Source organism: Monodon monoceros, unplaced genomic scaffold (assembly GCF_005190385.1).
Source record: "Monodon monoceros isolate NGI ecotype Baffin Bay Population unplaced genomic scaffold, NGI_Narwhal_1 Super_Scaffold_1, whole genome shotgun sequence".
Lineage (NCBI taxonomy): Eukaryota > Metazoa > Chordata > Mammalia > Artiodactyla > Monodontidae > Monodon > Monodon monoceros.
This window is the reverse complement of record NW_021703765.1, coordinates 77,083,878-77,100,021: the sequence shown is the minus strand read 5'-3', so window position 1 is coordinate 77,100,021 and position 16,144 is coordinate 77,083,878. Positions and strand designations below refer to the sequence as shown.

Here is a 16,144-nt window from a genome sequence, read left to right as displayed (position 1 = left end):
AATGGATGTGAATTAACAAATGTTAATGAAATGAACAAAATGAATAACTATGCACAGTTCTAATAACAAAGCAAGGGGTGCAGCATCTAAGGAAACTTAGACTTCTACAGAGCTCCAGTGTGTTCAGATATTCAAAGAGATTTCACCAAAGATGGCAAGGAGGCCACGTCCCTGGAAGTGAAGAGACTTCTAGAATATTTCCAGAAAACCTAAAGGCAAGAAGGAGTGGAAACTTTAAAAAATACCAAAAAGCAACACTTTTTTTTTTTTTTTTTTCTATTTTGGTCAAGTCTCGCAGCTTGCAGGATCTTAGTTCCCTGACCAGGGACCAAACCCGCACCCACTGCAGTGGAAGCATGGAGTCCTAACCACCGCACTGCCAGGGAATTCCAGCAACACATTTTAAATAGGATTTGTACTGTTCAGAGCAAGTAGATGTACAAGGAGATAATAGGTCCTCTCTTTGGAAGATGTTGGATTAATTTAGTCCACACACATTTACTGTGTGCCTTCCACGAGGCTGGCACATAATAGGCGTGCTGCAAATAGTTGCTGCGAATACTGAATTCAAAGATTAATGATGGGGCTTCCCTGGTGGCGCAGTGGTTGAGAGTCCGCCTGCCGATGCAGGGGACACGGGTTCGTGCCCCGGTCCGGGAAGATCCCACATGCCGCGGAGAGGCTGGGCCCGTGAGCCATGGCCGCTGAGCCTGCGCGTCCGGAGCCTGTGCTCTGCAACGGAAGAGGCCACAACAGTGAGAGGCCCGTGTACCGCAAAAAAAACAAAAAGATTAATGATGGTCCCTGTGCTGGTGGCCCTCTCTGCTGGTGGTGACACAGACCTGTGAGCAGGTGTGTGATGAGGGCTATGACTGTGAAATCCCACAGAACTGAGGAGAAAGGAGACAAGGGAGGGAGTCAGAGGAAGCTTCCTGAATGGAAGAACTTCCTAACAACATCTAGGAAGGAAATGTATGTCTAAGTACCACACCTACATCCAGCCAGCCCTCTCTCAGAGGGAGCTATCGGGGACTATCTTTATCCCCATTTTGCAGATGAGAAAACTGAGGCTTGGAATGAGAGGGGGTGGTTTGTCTCAGGTCAAACAGCTGGGTAACAGCAGAACCAGGGCTCATCCGATGTCAGGTAGACTCCAGAGCCAGTAAACATTACCATCACATCCTCCTGCTTTGGGTAGAAAGCTGGTGAGATGCCCTTCAAGGTTTCTCAACGACTCTACGATTCTAGGTGATGAGTCCCCAACTTCAGAGTTTCTGGAGAATATGTTGGTCTGGATTATACTGCCTCCTGAACACAAGAGAGGAATTCTTTGGCTTTGGCTCCACTGGTCTGAAATCTACCTCTACTTGAATACCAAGCCGAAGTCTGAGTGCTTCGTGACCCTGCCTGAATTGGTGGCAACGGCTGCTGGTGAATTCACGCTTTGCACACAGCTGTGCTATTTCTGCCCTGAACCCGCTGAGTCTTTGTGGCATCTACTCTTTTTTTTTTTTTTTTTAAATTCATTTGGGGCCAATAATATGCTTTGTTGAGAACCAGGCTTTATAAAATGAAGAAATCAGCTGCAATAACATTGTTTGGTCTACATTAATGAGTTGTAACTCGATATCAAGTTCATTATCAAAACAAACCCCTCATGTGCCGGAAGGCCTATGCTCTGTCTCCAGCTTAAAAGAAAGCCTCCCTTTGTTAAGGCAGAAAAGAAAACCTTCAGAAAGTGGCCCTTTATGCTGAAAAAGCCCCAACACACCCTTCACTGAAACTGCATGAATTGTGGTCCTGTCAGCTGGAGACACCTCGTGCTCTTTTGCTTTGGGCTTAAAACATTACCTGGACCATATTCTGCTATCAGTCTTACCTAACGATCTGTTTACCCGAAGCGCACCATTACAGAACAGGCTCCCATTACAGTCTAGGGCAGAGGAGAGAACATTAATGAAACCAAGAGTCTGCAGTGGTTAGATGGCTTGGCAATTGGTCTGAACGTCTGCCTTCCCTCAGTGTCCAAGTGGCCAGTTCTGGCGTTTTTCTTTTTCTCTTTGTAAACAGACGAAATTGCTACAATAATTAAAGAAGCTAAAAGGAAACATATGAAGAGCTAACAAATACTGTTAGGTGTCGTGATGCAAAGCGGAGAGGGGTGGGGAGAGCAGAGGGGAAGGAGAGAGAGAGGGGACAGAGAGAGACATTTAATGCACAGCCTCCAAACCTGCAATGAAATAAAAACTGCTTTCTGCGGAGTGACATTTTTTGATTTTCCCTGAATGAGGGCTGGGTGCTTAGGGGGTGTCTGACCTTTGACCAACCTCCCCACCCCCTTCATTAAGGCCCCTACCACGGATTAAATCTAGGTCCTTTAGGTGCCAGAAGCGGCTCTCTTCCTTCACAGGCAGACAAGGAGCCATGAGGTCTGGCTTCCTTTCAAGTCAATTTGCAGTAGGACCGTGTTCTAATATCAAAAAGGAAGTAAAGGAACACCTTGTTCTGTGAGGAGCCGTGAGATGGCTGCATTTGATGTGACTTCTGGGGACAGCCTCCCCCAGAACACTCCTGTAACTTCTGATGCGCTCAGAAAGGCTTCGGCAACGGGGAGGATGTGGGCTGGGGGAGCGTGGTCTGGAACTGAATTTGGGGGCTTGAAAGCGAAGCCAACACTCCATCCCAGCAAATATTAGCAGGTCTGGGCACTGTGCAGAGAGGGAAAAAAAAAATGGGACTTTGGATCCGGACTGCTCCGGTTTTGAGTCTCGGCTTCTCCATCACACAAGTCACTTTCTGTCTCTGAGCCTCAGTTTTCTCAGCTATAAAATAGAGGTGACAACGCCTTCCTCAGCGGGTTGTAATGAGGCCTCACAGTCATGTTTGTGAATCACCTGGTGCACTGTGAGCTCTCAGTAAACGGTAGAATAACAAGTAAAATAGGTAATAGGAGAGCATAGACTGAGGATCCAAGGTGCCATAGACATCAGACTCCAAATGAAGGTGAGAACGACCACCGGGAAGGAATTTCTGAGGTAGTTGTAGGAGAATGGGACCCTCGATCGGTGTCTACTTTGGGAATATGAAAACAGAGAGTGGGAAGGGAGAGGGGGTTTCGGAAGTGATTTCTTTGACAACAGCTGCTGAGATGTTTTGAATCCTGACCCCAAAGGGAGGAGGGTGCTGCATCCTTCACCTCAAACCGAATAAAAGATCGGCCTCCGTGATGCTCAAGAGCTTAAAATGTGACCCCTGCAGCTAGGGGACCAGCAAGCTGGTCTCTGACACCCTCCTGGAAAACCCAGAGGACAGAGACAGGCTGAGGAGTGCTTCTGGGGCAGGTTGGAGAGGTGGAGAATAGCTCTCTCAGTCTTAGTTTCCTCACCTGCAAAATGGGGTTAACACTGCATACCTCTTAGTGTTGTGGAGTGAATGGAACTGGACAATTCACGGAAGTGCTTGGCTCGTGGCACACACTCAGTAATCAACCAGTCATACCAGTTATTTCTATGATCATCACCATGACTAAATAATACCCCATATATGTAATTTCAAAGCATCAACATCATTTTTAACCTCATGGAGGATACAAAGGCATGATTCATTTGACTATCCACAGGAAAACCTTGAGAGAATGACAATTCACAAGGAGATAGTTTTTCTCCGTAGTTTCTCTCCGTACTGGACCATCTTTCTTTGACAAAAGAAAAAAAAAACTGATGTTGGCATTATGCACAACATAACATGGGGGATTTATAAAGCACTGAAAGGTGGAGTAACATTAATCATAGATCAATCTCAGTTATAATTTGGACCCAGTCTTTATGGATGTTATCTTGAATCCTCACAAGATTTAATTACAGGTGAGAAAGCTTAGTATCAGAGAGGTGAAGCAGAGAGCCTAAGGTCACAGAGCAGCTGAGCAGCAACAGAACCACGACTCAAAGCCTGGAATGATCCACGGCGCAGGTGCTATAAGTCAATCAACCCTGACACGGGTCGTCTGGCCAGCCAAGGAAGCTCAACAATTATTCTTTACTGAGACAATTTAAATCTCAAGCCCTGGAGCTGCACAAAAAGGGAACAAGGAGGGTTATTTGTTTAGTCTGAGGCAGGAAGGGAAAAGGTGAGGAGGCTAGGTAGGGTTAAAGAATCATCCCGGCTGCCTAATCTAATTCCCATGGACGCTGAAGAATGCTCCCCCACTTCCAGCATTTTCTCATTCCCTATGAGAATGTCAGATTCATGTTCTCGCAGATTCCTTGGTATGTGTCAACAAGCACTGCTTCCCGAGTTTTGAGAGGACTTTTTAAAAAGGTCTAAAAATATCAGAGAAGCAGTTTGATTAGGAGAGGATGGAATCAGCCAATAAGCAATAGCAACATAGGCGACAGCTATGTGCTAATTGCCTCTTGGGCATTTTCTTCAAGGGCTCTTGGAAATAATACACTTTAGTCATGTTACCCTTTTGGCTGCCTTTTCCTGAATGTATAAAAAATGACTGGCATGAGAGTCATCATCTCTGGAAATGTCAGTATTTAAATGTTTTAATGCTTGATATTTTGGGGAGCTAACGGCTTCGATTCCTAAGTGGAAATATGAAGAGGTGGCATTCAATGAGCACCTACTATCTGCCAGGGGTTTTTCTGAGCATTATTTCATTGATCCTCCCAACAATCCTACAAAGCAAGAACTATTATTTCCGTACGTGAGATAAGGACACTGAGGCACAGAGAGTAAGCTTGCCCACGGTCACACACACAGCAAGTGTTAGCATGCTATCCCAATTTATGGCGCACCCAGCACATGCTGGGGCTGTATCTGCGAATAAAACATTTGTGGCCTTTGTCCAAGTGGAATTTACAGTTACCCAAGGGATGCGTTGCCTCACTTGGCATGTGGAGCTATCCTTGGTCCTGAGAATAGAGGCTAGAGAATACTGAACTCCTACCCAGGGCCAGGCATTGTGCTAGGCTCTGGGTATAGAACTGTGAGCAAGGCAGGGTCCTTTCCCTCAATGAACTCCAAGCCTAGGGGTGGAATCGGACAAATAAACAGACAGTTATAGTCGGGGTATTTTATTTTATGTTATTTTTGATAGAAGAGAAAAAATTCAGCAGGTCAGAGCCTGGATTCAGACTAAATCCATTTAACTAGATATTTACCCAAATTATTCAACCCAGTTAAGCAATTTACCATCATCAGCATCTCAGCCACACACCCCCAGAACCTCATTCCTCATTAGCTGGGCCTGTCCTCCTCACCGTTTTGTCCAGCAGGCCTTGACAGTGTATTGACCCAGCATCAAAATACGCCTTTCTTAGAAATGTGACTCTAATTAGAAATGGCTTATAAATCTTCATTGAAATGAGCATTATTTAGAAAGATGCATCTAAACCACATACAGGGGTTCCCCCTCCCTGCCTCGTCCTTAGCTGTGTTTCTCTTCCAGAAAAGCTCACTGGCATATTTTAGCAAGAGCTCAAGAAAATGCAAATGTCCTTGTCTGTGGTCACCGGCGAAGCAGTCACATTCTTGTCTGCATCGCCTACAGCTAAAATTGGCACTTTCCTTTTTCTGCCAGAGCCTTTCAAATATACTCTCTAAAAACTGTGCCAGCAGACACCCCTTTTAGAGAGATACTTGCCTACTGCCCCTTCTTACTGCAGTCAACCAGGCTGATCTTAAGAGCAGAGGATCTCTCTAGTTAGTTGGTCCTGGATTCAAATCCTAACTCCATCACCTACTTTCTGGGTATCTCTGGGCAAGTTACAAAACTGCCCCAAGCCTCAGCTTCCTCATCTCTACTAACAGGGACAATGACAGCATCTGCCCCACAGGATTGAGGCGTTAATTTTAATAATATATGCAGAACACAGCAGGTGCACAATAGATGCTTAATAAGTGGTAGCCATTATTTGCTCTCTAGAGTCATACGGCAAGGAGGGAGCCTCCAAACTGCCATGTTAGAGTTCCTGGTTCTGCATATGAATATCAAGAAACTAGAGAGGTTAAGTGATTTGCCCAAAGTCACACAGTTAGGTAGGGAGAGAGCTGATATTTGGGTCAGAACTCCTAATTCCGGGCAAGGGCCACACCCACCCCACCACTGTTCAGAACCCTGGAAATATCTTGCCATGGAAAGCCATAGTTTGGGGGAGGGGACAATGTTCTAGAAGGAGGAAGAAGATGTAAGGCATGGCACCCTCCAAAACCAGTATGGCTTCCAAGTAGACCAAGTAATGAAAGATGAAGCTGGAAAAGTTGGCAGAGACCAGATCATGAGAGCCTTTTAAACAGTACTAAAGATATTAATCTTCATTTTGAGGGCAATGGAGGGCCATTAATTGTTTTAACCAGGGAAATGACACTTGCAGTGAAAGAGAATGGGTTGGACGAAGGTCAGAGTTAAGGTAAGGAGGGCAGTTAGGAGGCTGGTGGAACAGCCCAGGCTAAAGACAAGGGCATCCTGGATCAGGTAGCATCTTTGGGGAAGGAGGCAGTGTCCATAGAGCACCTGCCCTGAGGCAGCTGTTTAAACACAAGAGGCGATGGAGGGGGAGAGATCAAAGATGAAGCTCGGGTTTCTGCCTGAACAATTGGGTACATGATGGCATCATTTATTTAAATGGGGAATGTTTCACCATCAGATAAGCATTCAGCTGGGGAAAGGTATTCAGGACTTCAGTAGCCCTGTACTGCCATGGTTCTCAACCTGGGACGACTTTGGCCCCCAGGGGACATTTGGTAATATCCTGATGCATTTTTGGTTGTCACAACTGGCATCTAATGGCTAGAGACCAGGGATGCTGTCAATATCCTGCAATGCACAGGACAGCGTATGGGTCCCAAATGTCAATGGTGTCAAGGTTGAGAAACCCTACTCTGCTGAAATTCAAATTCTTAAAAGAAGTAAAACATTAGAGCTTTCTGGTTATTGAAAGGTTTAATGGGAATTCATGGAGCTAAGTCCTCCCTAATGTGACAACTCTCCAGGGTAGAAACTTGGATAACTTTGTGTATGGAGAAGGAGAGTATGTAAAGATTTATCTACCGGAGCTCTGTGGGAGAGCATTTAGTCAGACAGGGTACCAAGAAAGAACTTGTTCCCTGGTAGAGAATGGCAATACACCCCCCACATCCTGATGCATGAGAAAATAAGTTCAAGCCATGGTTCAGTGTCTCATATCACCCCAAGTTCACATCCAGCCAATGATGAAGATGCAGATCAGATGGCTTCACTGTACCTTTCTTCCTATGATAGAACTTGTTTCTATCTCCAAGCTCTTAAGTATTTTTCACCTTTCTTTTTGGTACTTATTTGCCACCTTGACTCATGGTTATTTATGAATTTTCTCTCCAACAGAATTGTGGGTTTCTGGAGAGAAGCCCCCAAGTCTGATTCATATTAACGCCTCTAAAACATCTGTCACACATATTTAATAGACACCCCAGAAGGTGACCTTGACCCTGTACTAGGCTACAATGGGACGTCACTTTCTGTTTTTTCTGCTACTGAGCTACAGCCAACCATGGACCCCTTGAAGCCCCTGACAATACTGAACCCATTCCAGAAACCATCCCAGCTGTATAATCTTCCCACTTTGTGAAATCCAGAAATCCCAAGGCAATTCCAGGCTTGTAAGCAGATCACCAGACGGAGCTAATTTTTTTTTTTTTTGCAGTACACGGGCCTCTCACCGTTGTGGCCTCTCCTGTTGCGGAGCACAGGCTCCGGACACACAGACTCAGCGGCCATGGCTCACGGGCCCAGCCGCTCCGCGGCATGTGGGATCTTCCCGGACCGGGGCACAAACCCGTGTCCCCTGCATCGGCAGGCGGACTCTCAACCACTGCGCCACCAGGGAAGCCCCAGACATAGCTAATTTTTGAGTTATTAAATAAAACTGCCTACTGCATAAATTCCAACTTAGACAGAAGTACATTAGATCAAAGTTAAGCCCGCAAGAAATTTTTTCGGCAGAGTTTGAAAACAGGAATTCAGAAGGGAAAATGCCACCATCTCATGATAGAAGGTGTCCCATTACTGGTGATTATGATTTTGAATTTAACTGTCAGAAAGATCTCTGAGAAAAATATGTTTTTCAGTCCAAGCAAGGTTTAATTGGCTTCTGTCAGATTTTATGTAAGTGCTACTAGCCACCGAACCCCACATGGATTCTGCAGCTTTTGAATTTTTTTTTTTTTTTTTTTTTTTTGCAGTACGCTGGCCTCTCACCGCCTTGGCCCCTCCCGTTGCGGAGCACAGACCCCAGATGCGCAGGCTCAGCGGCCACGGCTCACGGGCCCAGCCACTCCACGGCACGTGGGATCCTCCCGGACCGGGCCACGAACCCACGTCCCCTGCATCGGCAGGCGGACTCTCAACCACTGCACCACCAGGGAAGCCCTGCAGCTTTTGAATTTAACAGCTGATGGCTGAGTCGTTTAGAGGCTGCAGGAATGCTGAAAGGGGGCCAAGAATAGGTCTTTTTCTACAGTTGTGCAAAGGCTTCTCTAAGCAGAGATTCTTCAAGCCCCCTGCTCCCCAAACGGTGAAAACACAGGAGGGTAGGAATAAAGATGGTGCATATTCCACTGTCTTGGCTCTCCATGTTATTCCCTGTATTTTTCAGAATTTCCGGAAGGTTGTCCCATGTTATTGTCTTTTCACTTCCTCGACACCTAGCATCATGCTTAGCACATACCTGGAGCTCAGTAAAATATCAGGTGAATGAGTGAATGTTTCTTTTGGCAGCCTCTACCCTTGCCCTGACCCCCACAGCTCTTTGGTGGATTCTGTGCTGTTTTTTAAAGTACTACTGTGGGGCTTCCCTGGTGGCCAATGTGGGGACATGGGTTCAAGCCCTGGTCCAGGAAGATCCCACATGCTGCAGAGCAACTAAGCCCGTGCACCACGACCACTGAGCCTGCGCTCTGCAGCCCGCGTGCCTAGGGCCCGTGCTCCGCAACAAAGAGAAGGCACTGCAAGGAGAAGCCTGCGCACCGCAACGAACGGTAGCCCCTGCTCATCACAACTAGAGAAAGCCTGCTCGCAGCAACGAAGACCCAACACAGTCAAAAATAAAAAATAAATTTCTAAAAATAAATAAATAAATAAATAAAGTATCACTATGGACAAGTGCCCTTGACATTCCTAAACAGTTGCGGTGCAGGCTAGGGGATGTCTCTCTTTTTTAGGTTACTGTATTGCTTGGGACCCCCAATGTCTGATTTTTTGTGAAGTCATTTGTGCCAGTTATCGTTGATTCGTCAACCAGACGCCCATCTCCAATACCTTCACCTGTCTCTTGCCCCTGCTTTCCACACTCAGGTTAGATACACATTTTCCCAGCCATTCTTGCAGTTAAGAAAAGGCAGGTGACACTGCTCTGGCAAATGAGACATAAGAGGAAATATGCTGGGAAGTTTCCTGGAAATCAGGCAAATTTCATTTGCCTCATAAAAGGGGCAAAAATAGCTCTTACCCTCCATTTTTTCCTCTTTCTACTAGAATATGAATGTAATGGCTGGAGATGGGGCAGCCATTCTGTGACCATGAAGGAAAAGAACCTGCCAGTCCCAACATTAGCGAGGTCTTCCTGAACCAATGCTGGCAGGTATACAGCTCCAGACTTCTTACGTGAGAAAAATAAATTCACATTTGTTTATGTCACTGCTTTTCGGTTTTTCTCTTACTTGCAGCCAAGAATGATCCTAATTGGTACACAGGGTTTTCCTTTTTTCTTACTTCCTTCTGGTTCTCAATGGGATTCAAACATGAGCAATGCGACTGGGCTGAAAGTTAAATCCAAGGGACTTAAATCATGCTCGGGGCGCTCGCTTTCCTACAACTAGGATTTTTTAACTGGGTCAAGCATTTCTGCCATCAGAATGAACTCTCTCCTGCAAGGCACTTTATCCTTCATAAAAATATACTCTCACACTAGTTCTTAAAAATATCCCTAGACTTGCTTCTTCTCCTCTACCCTTAAACTGGGACTTGGCCTCACTAATGAGGGACCCCCCTTCTGTGACTTTACAGTTAATACTCAGCTTTCTCCAGACTTCATATCTGGGCTACGTCTTCAAAATGGTAATGGAGGCACATGTGTCCAGTCAGAGAAGAGAGAGGAGCCTGAGTCATAATAATAACAACTGTCATCACTTATTGGGGAGTTCACTGTGTACCAAGTATTGTGCTCAGTATTTCAGATGCATTATTTTATTTAATCCTTCCAAAAGATGTATGTAGCAGATCCTATTATTATTCAGCCCATTTCACAGAACCTCATATTAGTGTCAAAGAGGGCATTCGAGCCCACCTTGTCTGATTTCAAAGGCAGAGCTCCTACCTGGTCACTAGGTTTGCATCACATCAACTAGGCTCTCTGATGTGTTTCTTCTACCACTCCTCTCCCCGCCCTCACCTCCCCATGCGTAGCAGCTGCCTCTTTGCAGATGAGTGAAAGAGCTCGCTTCATCTTGTCCGGCATAAAGAAAGTGCCTATCATTCTTCCTGTGTCAGGAGGTAATGAACACAGCCTTCCCCGCACCCTGACTTATCACGGAGGGAGCCGGCTGTCACATGGGCCTGCAATTAGACACAGCAAGATTTGCCGAGGCAAGCATCACCAGTCCAAAGCGCCAGGGCATAAAGAAGACAAAACAAAACAAAGCAACAGCTTAAATTCTGCAACTGTCTCAATGCAGTAACGATGGAGCCAGAAGAATCTCTTGGACAGAGAAAAGGGCTCATTACTATTTTCCTGGCCTGAGTCACGAGTTATAATAAAAATGAAGGTGCAGCTGGCTGGGATTCTTCAGAACTGAATCTCAAGTGGTTGTCAGATCTTTTATTTTATTTTATATTCCTAGGTAATCATTGATTCAGTGCGGGGTGGGGTGCAGTCTCCGTGATTAGAGGCCAGAGAAATTACCCAGCACTGAGCCCACTTCGAACAAAGACCAATGACTCACCACTTACATCTTCAGGCCACAAGCTCTCCTATCTGGACAAGGAGGAAAATCGTTTCATGTTTGCGGTGACGTGTATTGTGCTGGGAGTCGAGGTTTCTCTTGTTGGGGGAAACCTTTCCTTTTCTGATTCCAGGCAGACCAGCTGGATAGGGGGCTGAACTCTGAGTAACTCCATTCTCACCATAGGGGTGGTGGCAGTGGGGCGATAAGAGGGTGGATGGTAGGGGACGGGGGTCAGTGATGCTCAGGCCAAGGTCTTCTCCATACACGGGACTCTGCATAGCTTTCCCCCTCCTCCCTGAACCTGCCAACTTAACTCTCAGCAGAGAACTAGACCCTGGCACTCTTCAAGCCTCAGTCTACTCAGATGCAAAAGGGGGTAATAACTACACCTCTATCACAGAGTCAATTAAAAGATCAAACCACACCATGTCACAATGGCTAACATTTCATAGTATTTACTCTGGGCCAGGCCCTGTTCTATAAGCTTTACCCTTATTAACTCACCTAATCCCCACAGAACCCTATGAGACAGAAGCATTTTTAGCTGGATTTCATCCATTCTAAGATGAACATTTTCTTTCCCCGTTTCAACATCTCTGACACTGGGGCGCTTCTTATAATTGAAAGTAGGTCCTAGTTTAATCAGTAGAGTTTTCTTTCTTAGTGGCGCTCACACAATATTGTGATGCCTCTTGAAACGGAAGATGTCTTAGATAGATAAAACACAATGTGTTCCACAGAGGAGGAAGCTGAGGCACAGAGAGGCACTGATTTGCTCAAGGCCCCCCACATAGCTGAGTGTCAGAGTTGGGGGTCTGAACCCATGTTGTTTGCTGAAGAATCTTTTTTTTTTTTTAATTAATTAATTTATTTTTGTCTGCATCGGGTCTTCGTTGCTGCGTGCGGTCTTTCTCTAGTTGCGGCGAGCGGAGGCTACTCTTTGTTGTGGTGTGCCGGCTTCTCACTGTGGTGGCTTCTCTTGTTGCGGAGCACAGGCTCTAGACGCACGGGCTTCAGTAGTTGTGGCACGTGGGCTCAGCAGTTGTGGCTCACGGGCTTAGCTGCTCCGAGGCATGTGGGATCTTCCCAGACCAGGGATCGAACCAGAGTCACCTGCATCGGTAGGCGGATTCTTAACCACTGTGCCACCAGGGAAGTCCCTTTTTTTAAAAAAAATAATTTTTGAGAACCTCCTCTTTTAATCACTAAGCTAGGATATCACCAAAGCACCCAGTCTAGTTCCTGGCTGTTTCAGGATCTGCCCAAACTAAGGATGCTTCTTTCCTCTCTGCCACCAAGAGACAGAGCTTATGTAAAGGATTCCACACCTTTAGAGTTTTTGCCAAACGCCGTTCCCGCATTTCCATTCTAGAACATGGAGGGGGTGTTCTAAGTGCCCCTCTCTTTTTCAGTCTCTTCTAAAGAAGAAAATGTGGGTCCATGATAATCTACACATGCCCTGCTCCCTCCCTCCCCTATGGCTAATCCCATTAGATTTCTCTTTTGCTTCCTTGGGCAACAAAGGGAAAAGGAACTCCCTAAACACTTAGGGCAAGCTAGAAGGTTTCCTCAACAAAAGACATTCAAGCAGGGGATTTGCATACATTATTTATACTCCTTCCATCGAAAAACCCACACGAAGATGCCGTGCAAGGAAGGGTCCCATCATAACATTAGTTATGATAAAGCAACTTCCGTCCCCATGAGAAGGAAAATGGCCAGCTTCAGTGGGCTGCAGGACCCTTTGGGGGTTTCCCCACAAGCGTCACCTATTACACCAGCGCACGGTGGACTCCCAGGAAGTGGCATTACCACGTAGCCCAGCTGGCCTCACCTTCCTCCTCTAGAAGCCAGATCCTTCCTCGGATCACTCCTCACTGGACATTTACCTGGCTGCCCGGCCTTTGTTACTCTCTTTTTATGTGGCATTCCTCTGTTCCCCACCCCTGCCCTGCCCCCAGCCAACAAACCTGAAAACTATCTGAAGCCAGTGAGTGTGCCTTACACCTTCCCTTTCCACCCCCCGTGGTGTGTGCTAACCACTGTCACCGTCTGCTTAGCACGGTGAGGCAGGGAGGGCTTGAACTCTCGAGCCAGAGAACTCTGATCTCAAACCATTGCTCTGTGCCTTGCTGACTGGGTGTCCTTGGGTAAAGGACCTGTCCTCAGTGGGCCTTGGTATTGCCATCTATCGCATGAGGAGGTGACAGTTCACACCTCCAAGTGTTCTGGATGGTTGGGAAATATCACATGTTAAGACTTGAGCTCAGAACCTGGCACGTGGTGAATATTCAATACATGGCAACCATCATCATTGGTATCGCCACTGGTATTTGTGTGTTACACCAATAAAACTGCAATTTGCTCTTAGTGTGATTTACACCAGAAGTTGATGCTAATCTCTACATATTTTCTTGTGACTGGCCACTTTCTAGTCAGTCTGCTTTAGATTAATCGACGCTTTACGGTAGCTCTAAAAAGTTGCAATTTCTGAAGGCGCGATACTTCAAATGTGAGCCAGGGACACCCTAGGGTCTTCATTATTTTCTAGCCAGTGAGGCGGGGGCAGCAGGATTTCCATGAGTTTTGTGCCTGAGGTCTTGTTTATTCAACAGCCCCTGGAAGCCTGCTTCCCATCTCTTGACCTCCTGGAGTCCTGCCTATCCTCCTCTCAAGAAAGAGATGATCATTTCAACCTCTGCATCTTCCTCCACCTTCCTCAATCTCTCTAACCCAAGATGGAAAACTCTATTGCATTTACTTGGCTACATGACCTCTTCCCTCCCCAATCTCCCCCCACACTCGCCCCACACACGAGTCTGAGTTACCTGTCCTCTGCATTCCCACCACACCCAATGATACATCCCCAGCACATCATTAATCATCCTGCATTACAATAATGTTTCTTATCTCTTTTACTTCCCATCCCAAACAGACACACTACTGATTGTGACGCTTTTCACAAGAGCAGGTATTTAGCACACAACAGAAATTCAGTAAGTGTTTGCTAAATGAATGAAACCATGTAACGAAAATCTAGGAAGTGCTAACTATGTGTAAGACGCTATTCTCAGGAGTTTTGGACATATCATTGAAGGCTCACAGCAATCCCATAAGCAGGTATTACGATACTCCCATTTTACAGACGGCAACACTGAAGCAGAGAAGTTCCGTAACTTGCCCAAGGTCACAGGGCTGCCAAGAGGCAGATCCAAGGTTCAAGCCAGGCTATTTGGGTCCACCGCCCACATGCTCACACTCATCGCTGCTTCTGAAATTTCTACCTCATTCCTTGTTCCTTCCTTCCTTCCCTTCCCCCACTGCTATGCTGGGAAGTTTGTTCCCAGAGGGGGCTGCTCTGGATAAAACCCATTTCCGGGTAGCTTTCTGAGACAAAAGGAGACACGTGAAGACTGCATCTTGAAGAGTGAGCTCATTAAGAGGGCTGAGCAATGAGGGGTGCAAACAGCTGTGTCAATTCTAGGCAATATCAATATAAGCTCAGGAACACTTTGGACCACCACGTAAGCACGGGTGAGTTTCTCTTCTGTGCCCTGACTTCCCCCCAGGCCCTCCTTCCTAGGGCAGGACCTTGAGCCACAAGATATGCCACTGTGGGTGGACCGCTGTGGGCCAGTAATTGCCTTTGACCCTCTCCCTACCTTGGCCAATTAGTGGTGATATGGGCGTTTGCAGATACAATAACAAAGACACACTTAACAGAGACATAACAGGCCTGCCCAGTTGTGATCATTTAAAAACAGAAACAACTTGACTCCGACACTAAACACATACTGATTTTTCTCTGTCTTTCAAACCAACAACAGTATTTCTTGTCCCATATACACATTATCAAGTGTCAGCATCTCCATGAACAATTTCCGTATCTTCCTCCTCACCCTGTTTCTGCCTAGTTGGTGTTCCTGTTCTCATCTTGCAGACACGAGCAAATAAAGGCTCAGAGATGCTAAGCAATTTATCTAATCTCAATAGCTGCTGAGACGCAAGTCAGGCTTCAAACCCCAGAGTCTGACACCGTAATCTCCACAAAGGGAAAGGACGTGCACATACCCTAAGCCCAGCGGACCTCCGAAAATAATTTCTTCGATGGCAAACCTACAATTCATCTTAATTTTTTCCTGATGTTCTACAGTGTCACTGCCGATTTATTCCATCACTTTGGAATTACTGGCTAATAGGATGGCCCAGCTCCCCGTTCTGGCTGGCGTTTTCAGTCTTTACGAGTAACCAACCACTGATAGCGACGGGGATGTTTCCCGACAATTTAATTACACTGTGATTCTTCTTCCCCACCCCCACCCCGTCCCTTGTTGGTCTGGAGGCTAATTCCTATTTTTCGTCTTGAAAACACGACTGCTTTCACGAGAGAGGGGAGACTCACCTGCGTTAGAAGATCTGAGGCATAAAAGGGCCAGAGGGCCCCCGAGGCAGGGGAACTCTGTATCTTCTTGGTGGCTGGTACCTTGGTCATCTTGGAAATCCTTCAGGCTTCCCTGTGTCCCCCAGGGAAGATGTGTGTGTGTGTGTGTCTGTGTGTTTTCTTCCAGAATCTTCTACCTCAGCAGTCACTGGTGTCAGGGGCTCCAGCAATTTCTCCCCGACTCGCAGGTCCTAAAGACACAGACTCCAGACAGGTTTCTGACTGGGGAGGAATGGGAAAGCAAGTCTTCTGGGCTCCCCACCAACAGAATAAGGAAGTCCCGGCAGGGTGAAATCAGGCAAGCCTGGACTTACTTTTTAGACAGTCACAAACATTTATGAGTTTTTCCCCGTTTGGGAAGGGGATATCTTTGTCTTCTAGAAACAAAAATAAAATATGAACTAAAAAAATAAAACTCCACTGACAAAGTCTGAGGGGGGCCCATGGAGGGGCCCGCAGACACCCATCCTGAGGCTGACCGCCCGCGGAGAGGGAGCGAAAGCCGCGGCTAACTGCAAAGCCGGGGGCCCACTCGGTCGCCTGGCAACGCCACGCCCCGTGGAGGGCTTCCTCATTGGCTGGGTTTGGTGGGGGCGGGGTCGCGAACTCTCCCAAGCCGCTGGGTCCGTGGCTGGGAGCAGGCGGCTGGCCGGGGGAGCCACTTTCTCCAAACTCTGGTTTCTCCTCTCAGGCCTGAGGACCTCGACCCTTTGTCTCCGT

At 46.8% G+C, this 16,144-nt stretch overlaps 1 protein-coding gene across 1 annotated transcript in view; it reads right to left on the bottom strand.

The window, feature by feature from the left end:
- The window catches only part of CCDC60 (coiled-coil domain containing 60), a 167,383-nt gene extending 151,760 nt beyond the window's left edge, over positions 1-15,623 (bottom strand). Inside the window, exon 1 of the mRNA XM_029216810.1 lies at positions 15,386-15,623. Coding sequence (XP_029072643.1) covers positions 15,386-15,475 — 90 coding nt within the window. The 5' untranslated portion in view covers positions 15,476-15,623. The remainder of the gene's footprint in view (positions 1-15,385) is intronic.
- Positions 15,624-16,144: the final 521 nt, after the last annotated feature.